The sequence below is a fragment of the Tupaia chinensis genome, unplaced genomic scaffold (genome assembly GCF_000334495.1).
Source record: "Tupaia chinensis unplaced genomic scaffold, TupChi_1.0 Scaffold148210_1, whole genome shotgun sequence".
Taxonomy (NCBI): domain Eukaryota; kingdom Metazoa; phylum Chordata; class Mammalia; order Scandentia; family Tupaiidae; genus Tupaia; species Tupaia belangeri.
Window position 1 is genome coordinate 1,059,944 of NW_006208060.1, and position 9,159 is coordinate 1,069,102.

The 9,159-nt window shown below is 53.5% G+C and overlaps 1 protein-coding gene across 2 annotated transcripts in view; it reads right to left on the reverse strand.

Moving 5' to 3' along the window:
* Positions 1-9,153, reverse strand: part of VAV1 (vav guanine nucleotide exchange factor 1) — a 53,719-nt gene extending 44,566 nt beyond the window's left edge. The window contains exon 1 of one of the 2 annotated variants that reach the window (XM_006170235.3): positions 8,892-9,153. In XM_006170235.3, the coding sequence (XP_006170297.1) occupies positions 8,892-9,095 (204 nt within the window). In that variant the 5' untranslated portion in view covers positions 9,096-9,153. The remainder of the gene's footprint in view (positions 1-8,891) is intronic. The other variant, XM_006170236.3, reaches the window with a different exon arrangement.
* Between the last annotated feature and the right edge of the window lie 6 nt (positions 9,154-9,159).

Genomic DNA, 9,159 nt, shown 5'->3' on the forward strand with positions numbered 1-9,159 from the left:
GGAGAAAGATTCGCGAGGGCAAAAACACCAAGTGCAAAGACAGCTGAGGCTGGGTGGAGCTTGCAGGGCTCTAGGACGGCGCGGAGGCTGGCGCGGCCCAGCAGAGAAAGCGAGGTGGGGAGAGGAGGCAGGTGAGAGCCCCGAGCAGTGTGGTGTGCAAGTCAGGGAGGGACAGGGATTCCCCTGGTGCTGTCACGAAGGTGGTGTTTCCCAGCCCTGGGCCCAAGGAGGACGTGGTCAGTGAACGTAACAGAATGGAACAGGCTTCTGTCTTCCTGGGCGCCAGTAGGGAAGGAGGGCACGGAGACTAATATTGACCCTCCCCGGCTTCCGTCCCTATTTGTCCTAACAGGAAAGAAACTAGTGTTGACCCTCTCTGGCTTCCGTCCCTATTAGTCCTACAGGAAAGGGAGGCACAGTGACCAGGTTGACCCTCCCCGGCTTCCGTCCCTATTAGTCCTAACAGGAAAGGAGGGCACAGAGGCCAATTTTGACCCTCCCCGGCTTCCATCCTGATTAGTCTTAACAGGAAAGAAACCAGTATTGACCCTCCCTGGTTTCCGTCCCAATTAATCCTAGCAGGAAAGGAGGGCACAGAGACTAATATTGACCCTCCCCGGCTTCCGTCCCTATTAGTCCTGGCAGGAAATGAAGGCACAGAGACCAGTATTGACCCTCCCCAGCTTTCTTCCCTATTGGCCACCGCAGGAAAGGCAGGCATGGTGATAAATAGTGACCCTCCTAGGTTTCTGTTCCTTTTGAGCACAGAAGAAAAGGAAGACAGAGTGATGAATATTGACTCTCCCAGGTTTCCGTCCCCATTGGCTGCAGTGGGGAGAGAGGGCGCAGAGACTAATATTGACCCGCTCAGGCTTCCGTCCAGGTTGGCCAATAGCGAGAAAGGAAGGCACGCTAGTCAATATCGATCCTCCCGGGGACCAGCAGGCGGTGTGGTGGTTAAGGCGCTAGACAGTCCCACATGGTGACTAGGGTTCAGGTCCCAGGCCTGGTGGCTTGCTTTCTCACTTCCCCTCTCTTTCTCTCTTTCTGGTCAAACTAAAATAAATGAATGAATAAATTAAATAATTCCTTTTAAAAAAATATATTGATCCTCCCAGCCTTCTGTCCCTATTAGCCATAGGAGGAAGGGATGGGATAGAGACTAATGTTGATCCTCCCAGGTTTCTGTCCCTATCAGCCGATAGCAGGAAAGGAAGCTGTTGATTAGTATCGACCTTCCCAGGCTGCTGTGCCTGTTGGTCCTACCAGGCATATAGGGATGACCTCTTCCAATCAACCCAGTCTGCGCCCCTCAATTTGCTGCCCCCCCCCCAGGCCCGTCGTCCCTTGCTGACTCCTCTGCTGTGGCCGTGGCACAAGTCCTCCACCTTCCTCGTTGTCCTGGGATGTCCACCAAGCCAGCCCATCCCGGCCGGGCCTTGCGCTGAGGGTCTAGGGCATCCCTTCTCTGAGCCCACTCAGCCCCTTTCCTTTCCCTGCCCGGCTCCGGCTTCACCACAGTCACAGTCACTCTTGAGATGGATGGGGCCACACGGCGAGCTCTGGCCAATGGAGCAAGAATGGAGGTGATGACCCCTCCAGCGATGACCTGTACCTCCCTGTGTCTACACTGAGAGGACTCCAGAGGCATTCAGGAGGGTGGGCCGATGAGATGAAAGGAGCCTAGGTCCTGGAGGGACTTTCTTTTAAAAATAAGAAAAAGGGTCGGCAGGTGGCATGGTGGTTGGGGTGCTGGACTCCCACGTGGCTGACCAAGGATCAGGTCCCAGACCTAGCAGATTGCTTTCTCACTTTCCTGCTGTCTCTCTCCAAATTTTAAAAAATAATCATAATACAAGGGCTAGCAGGTGGCGTGGTGGTTAAGGTGCTGGATTCCCACATGGCTGACCATGTGGACCAGTTTGAGTCCCAGACCTGGTGGTTTGTTTTCTCACATTCCCTCCCTCTCTCTCTGGTGAGCACACTATCCTATAGTAAACTTAAAATGTATTAATAATAATAACACATACCATTAAATAAATACTCTTTAGAACTATAAGAAGAAAAAGCAATGGCCACCTCCTCTAAATCCCACTAGTTGATCCAAACTGAATGGTGATGTGAACAAGAAGTAAACTCCTCCTCATTGACCTGATGCAACTGCTGTTACAGCAGCTGATGCTACATGTACTGATTAGTAGACCGTGGCCTCCTGCAGCTCCGACTCAATGGACTCAAATTCACAAAAGCAGGAATCAGCAGATGGCGTCGTGGTTTTGTCACTGGACTCCCACATGGCTGATCGCGGTTCAAGTCCTGGACCCGGTGGTTTGAAAATAACCCTGGGCACATGTGTTTGTGTGCCTAAGATTTTGGGAGGAGAATGGAGAAGGGATTGCAACATGGCCATCACCCCCCCCAGGGGACGATTTCTTACTTTCCCTCTCATGGTCTCTCTCTCTCTCTCTCTCTCTCTCTCTGGCAACCGCACATGCCCTTTTAGAGGCAAAAACCTTTCAAATAATTTCACAAAAATAATGACTGAATTAGTGACTTAGCCGTGGCTCTAAGTCAATCACTAGGCTAGGAATATAATTCGCTTTGTCACATCTCACCCTCACGCAGCTCTGAGATAGAGGCCCTATCAACATCCTTGCTGAATAGATATGATCAGGGACCAGATAGGTTAAGTGATTTTTTTTCTCCAAGATCACAAAGCCAGTGCATACCTGACTTAAAATTCCAGCTAGCTTAGGGCTGGCAGGTGGCGTGGCAGTTAAGGTGCTGGACTCCCACGTGGTCAACCACGGTTTGAGTCCTAGATGTAGTAGCTTGGTTTCTCAGTTTTCCCTTCTCTCTCTTTCTTTCCAGTCAAATTAAAAAATAATAATAGGGATCAGCAGTTGGCGTAATGGCTACATCGCTGGACTCCCATGTAGTCGACTGTGGTTCGAGACCCAGACCCGGTGGCTTAAACTCATGCCGGGCGTGTGTGCATGCGTGCCCAGGATCCCGAGAGGAGAATGGAGGAGAAGGGATTGCGGCGTGGTCATCCCCAGTGGGATGTTTTCTCAATCTCTCTCTCTGTCTTTCTGGTGAGCATACGAGCCCTATAGCAAAAAGTTCTCCAAAAAAAATTTGTTATTTTATTTAACTTAATTTTATTTATTTTAATTTGACCAAAGAGGGAGGGAGAGAGAGAGAGAGAGAGAGAGAGAAAACGCTGCCAGGTCCAGGACTCGAACCATGGTCAGCTATGTGAGATTCCAGTGCCCTTAACCACCATGCCACCTGCCGGCCCCATGCCTGTGCTCTTTATCATAAATGTTTTCAAACTTTATGACCACACCCAATTGGGGTCCTGGAACCAGTGCCTTGAAAATCACACCAGGCATGTGTGTGTGTGCATGCCCAAGGTTGCTAGAGGAGAATGGAAGAGGCTTCAAACTCATGCATGAGTGCCCAAAATCCCAAGAGGAGAATGGAGGAGAAGGGATTGCAGCATGGTCATCGCCCCCAGAAGGTGATTTTTCCCTTTATGTCTCTATCTCTCTCTGGCAAGCACACATCCTCTGTAACACAATTTTCTTAAAAAAAAAAAAAAAAAAAACAAAGAAAGAGAGAAGGGGGGGGAGGGGAAAGGAAGGAAGAAAAAGAAACACAATGCATGTAAGGAAAATAGATTTGGAACAGTACTCCACATAGCTAAGACAACAACAAAGAAAAAAGGCCATTGCCAATCATATAGATAGATAGATAGATAGATATACACACAACTAAAAAAAAACTAGTAGAACAGAAATTGAAGGTGAACGACATAATGTGATTGTCTTTGTTGAAAATGAAGAACATGGGACTGGCGAGTGGTGTGGTGGCTAAAGGCACTGGACTCCCACATGGCCAACTGCAGTTCAAGTCCCAGACATGGCAACTTCCTTTTTCACTTTCTCTCTCTCTCTTTCTGGTCAGATTAAAATAAACAAGTAAAGTGAAATAAAATAATTAATTTAAAAAATAGCAATAAAATGATGAACATAATAATTACCTTGATTTGATTATCACACACTACATTCGTGGTTTGAAAAACCGTATCATACACCACAAGAATATACAGCAATTAAATGAGATATTAAAAACAAGTAGACACATAAATACATAATATAAAAAACAAATTTTAAAAATTAAAAAAAAGGATTCTATTGGGCTCTCTAAGACTCCCAGCTCTCAGGGTTTTCTGTGTCTTTTTTCTTTTCTTTTTAATTTGCCAGAGGGTGTGTGCACTTACCAGAAGGAGGTTTTCAAACAGAGACAGAGAGGAAGCGCCCCCAGTGGGCGTGGCTGGGCTGCCATCCTTTCTCCTCCATCTCTCCTCCCTTCAGGATTTCGGGCATGGACACAGGCACCCAGCATGGTTTTCAAGCTTCCGTGGCCCACGTTCAAACCGTGCAGGTAGCTCGTGGGATCCGACCCCCTTAACCACCAGACCATGGGGCCGGCCCTAGCCCAGGGTCTTTCAGCCTTGGCATGGCCGACATTGGGGCCGGTTCGTTCTCTGCAGCGGGGGTGAACAGCACCGGGGCCCCACACACTGGGTGCCAGTGGCAGGCCGTGTCCCCACCATAACAACCAAAACTGTCTCCAAATTTTCCCAAACACTGTTACTCGGCAGCCGCTCAGCACCCCACATCCTTCCTAAAAAGACTTTCTAAGTGAAGGTTTAGCAGGTGCCATTCACTGTCCTACTCAGAATTAAAATACCACAGCAGTCCTCCCAAAAAGGTAGTGTTTTTAACTATTTCAGAAGCGAGGGAACTGAGGCCCAGCGACGGGAAGGCAGGAGGTGTCAGTGTCGGGATTTGAACCCAGGTCTGGCTCCTTCGTGCCATTACCAAGCCCAGCCTTCTCCCTTTCTGCCTGCCGGGGCTGGAGAGCCTTGATACATTCCTGGCCCCACCCCAAGTCTAATGAGTGTCGCATCCTGGTGGGTCTCCCCCACATGCTGCCCTCCCTCTCTACCTCATCACCCTTCACGTTCCATTATTTTAAAGTTATTTTATTTAACTTTATTATTTATTTTAATTTGACCAGAGAAGGACAGAATGAGAGAGGGGGAAAGTGAGAACACAAGCCGCCGGTTCCAGGACTCGAACCACAGTAGGCCATGTGGGAGTCCAGTGCCCTTAACCACCACACCACCTGCTGGCCCCCAGTTTCCATTTCTACGGCCCTCATTTTCATTGCCAAAGAGCAGTGCAAAAGAGTTGGGGTGTCTGGGTGTCCCTGGGGTGTCCATGATGGTGTCATCCTCTCTCAGGTCTCGGAGGGCCCAGGTGGCTGGGAGACTCGCTCAGGATCCCTAACTGACCACTCACATCCGCCGGACCAGTCCCTCGCAGGCCGCAGCCAGCAGCGACCTCAGGGCCTTTGCACCAGCGGTAAGCCCTGCCTAGGAGGCTGATTCCTCAGGTCCACACGGCTCAGCTCTGCATTTTCCCAGGTCTCCGCTCCAATGTCACCTTAGCAGTGAAGGCTCCTGGACCCTCTATCCAAAAGTGCCACCCGCCCTCTTGACCCCCTTTCCCACTCTGTTTTCTCCAGAGCATGAACCACTTCCTGGCAACGTACACGTTTCCTTTGCTCACTGCGGGCCCCTGCCACGAGAACACAGGCTCGTCCTCCACAGCAGGGGTGTGGGCACGTCTTCTTCCCAAGGTCCCAGCACCAGGAAGGGGACTGCCAGGTGTGGTCACCGCTGGTGAGTAGATGGGAGACTAGACAGACGGTGGGTGGGAGGTGGATGGGTCGGTGAGTGGATGGATGGGTGGATGAGTGGGTGGGTGGGTGGTTGGACGGATGGATGGGTTGATGGATGGATGGATGGGTGGATCGGTGGGTGGGTGGGTCAGTGGATGGATGGATGGGTGGGGAGGTGGGTCAGTGGATGGATGGATAAATGGATGGATGGGTAGATGAATGGATGGATGGATCAGTGGGTGGGTAGGTGGTTGGATGGATGGATGGGTTGGTGGATGGATGGATGGATGGGTGGATTGGTGGGTGGGTGGGTCAGTGGATGGATGGATGGGTGGGTAGGCGGGTTCGTGGATGGATGGATAAGTGGATGGGTGGGTAGATGGATGGATGGGTGTGTGGGTGGGTCAGTGGGTCAGTGGATGGATGGATGGGTGGATGGGTGGGTGGGTGGATGGATGGATGGATGGATGGATGGAGGGAGGGATGGACAGGTGGATGGACAGATAGACAGATAATGGATGAGTTAGTGGGCAAGGTGAGTAGGTGGATGGATGAATGGTGGGTAGATGGATAGATGAATGAGTGAATGGATAAACGGGTGGATAGGTGGATGGATGGATGGATGGATGGATGGCTAGATGGACAGGTAGGTGGGTGGATGGACAGATAGGTGGACAGATAATGGATGAATTAGTGAGAAGGTGGGTAGGTGGATGGATGGATGGTGGATAGGTGAATGGATGAATGGACAGACAGATGGATGGATGGACAGATAATGGATGAGTTAGTGAGGGGGTGGGTAGGTGGATGGATGGATGGTGAGTGGGTGGGTAGATAGATGGATGGGTGGATGGATGGATGGATGGATGGTGGATAAGTGGATGGATGAATGGACAGATGGATGGATGGATGGACAGACAGATAATGGATGAGTTAGTGAGGGGTGGGTAAGTGGATGGATGGGTGGCGGATAGGTGGATGGATGGATGGACAGATAGGTGAACAGATGGATGAACAGACGGACAGATAACGGGTGAGTTGGTGGGGGTGGGTAGGTAGATAGGTGGGTGATGCATGGATAGATGGCTGGATGGACAGATGAGTGGATGGACAGACAATGGGTGAGTTGGTGGGGGCAGGTGGATGACGATGGATGGATGCCCTTTCCATCCTCTTCCTTGGAAACAACCGAGCAAAGGTTGAGAGACCAGGAAGAGGAAACAGAGAAACGGGGCCCATCCCCATCCCAGCCCCACACCTTTACCGATGCCATCTCCCCATCAAGAGTACTGTCCTGCTCTCTCTCTGCCCTTCCACACCCCACCGGCCTCTGCTGGCCCCAGCTGACACCTGCTGGCAGACGGGCTCCCAGAACAGCGAGAGGCAGCTGCGGCAGGACCTCCCTCTGGCCGACTGTGAGGATTCTACCTTCCCACTCACATCTCGCACACGGACCCCACTATGTACCAGTCGAGGGGCTGAGCTTCCAAGGGAGGCAAAACCAGCAGGGCAGGAAGGCACAGAGCCCCCAGGTGGAGAGAGTCAGGGTACAGCCTTGCCCAGCCTGGGACCAGGCACAGGTAGCCCAAGCAATCAGAAAACTTCTACTTACTCTGCAAAACCCAACACAAATGTCCCCTCTTGCATAAAGCCTGACTCCACCCGGCAGCATCCTGCCCTCACCCCGGGGCCTCCGGTCCTGATCATGCATGGCTTTGAGGGGGTTCTTTTTCTGTCTTGCCTAGTCGAGAAGCCCATTGAGGACCAGGCCTCGGGTCCCAGCAATGCCTGGGGTGGAAGATTAGGACTGTCTTTGGAGTTCAGCTGCTCCCCAACCTCCAGAGCCAGGCGCCCTGACTGAATCAACTTGGGCACAGGGAGTGGAAGTTCACTCAGGTCTACCCACTTTCCCAGGGGTAGCTCGCAGTATGCCAGGGCACCTCGCCTCCCGGCCAGGTCTGGAGCCTGACCGCTCTGTGGCCACTTCCTCGGGCCCTGGAGGGCAGAAGGAGGGCCGTGCAAATGTAGGCAAATCAGGGTGGCCCACCGCCAGTGGGGATGGAGGGAGACCTGGGGCTCGCTGTGGGAAGCAGACCAGCCCTGGCTGGGGAGGGCATAATCCCCTACTCAGAGGAATAAAGGGCCATCCGCCTCCCACCAATGACGCTGCCCTGGTAACCCCCCAGGGACCCTCACGGCCCCAACACCTGGGCAATTACTTCCCCTTCACAGGTACCGGTGGGACCAGAGAGGCCCCTCAACCAGGGCTGAGGGCCACACGGCAGCTGTCCCCTCAGAGCCCAGGGCAGGGCCGTGTCCCTCAGAGCCCAGGCCAACTCGGGCCCCACCAGTCCATCCCCGTCCTGCCCAGCAGCCCTGGGGAGCCAGAGAAGGTGCTAAAGAGACTGGACCAGGTACCACCCCTGCCCCACCCCCACGCTCACCCACACCGCATTCAAATAGGAATTTGAATATATTTCCTGAGTCCGCCTGGTAGCCACAGGCAAATCCACCTCCCCCTGAAGCCTGGTTTCTTGCAAAAAATCCCTGCAGAGAAAATGTAGCTCTTTGAGGCTCCACAATCCTGGCCCTGCTGTCTGCACCCGGCCACCAGGCCTTGCCTCAATGTCCCCAGGAATGGATGCAGAGAGGAGGGCAGGGGCTTCAGCCCCCCACCAGCCTCCACACTGCCCCAGGCCCAGGCAGGAAGCTAAGGGGAAGCAAGAGGAGGGAAGGAAGGGGCCCAGGGCCCTGGAGGAAGAGACGCCTGTGGGGGAAGAACTCAGGGAGGCTCCTCCCTCCAACCAGAATCTGGGGGTCCAACCTCAAGCACCCTGTGGACCCCCTAGAAGATTCCCAGGACCCCCAGATACTTGAAAGGCAGTAGAACAGGCCTAGGGCTTGGGAGTATTAACCCCTGGTTTGCCAGTGCTCAGCTCAGATGTGGGCCAACCAGGCCCGTTAAGCCATTTGAGAGGTCTAAGGATGGATGGACCCCCGGACACCCAGAGCGGTACCCCCCGGGACTAGCGCCCCCTGCAGGCAGTCCCCCGTACCGTGTGGCCCAGAAGTGGAACACCCCACCCCCACCCCTCCTGTGTCTCCAGTCCGGCTCCCACCTCCAAGGCTGGGCTCACCTGGGACATCTGGGGGCGCAGGTTGACCTCACGCAGGTTGATGGCGTGGGGCAGCAGGTTGTTGAGCAGCTGACACAGGAGGACGCCATCGCGCAGGGCCTGCGCCAGCTCGCACACCTGAGCCCCGTCCCAGGTCACCCGGTGGCTGGGCGGCAGCACGCGGCATTGGATCAGCCAGTGGGTACACTGGCGCCACAGCTCCATGGCTGCGGCCTGACCGGGGCACCGTGCACCGTCGCGGCCTCCGCCACCCTCCCACCCGCCTGCC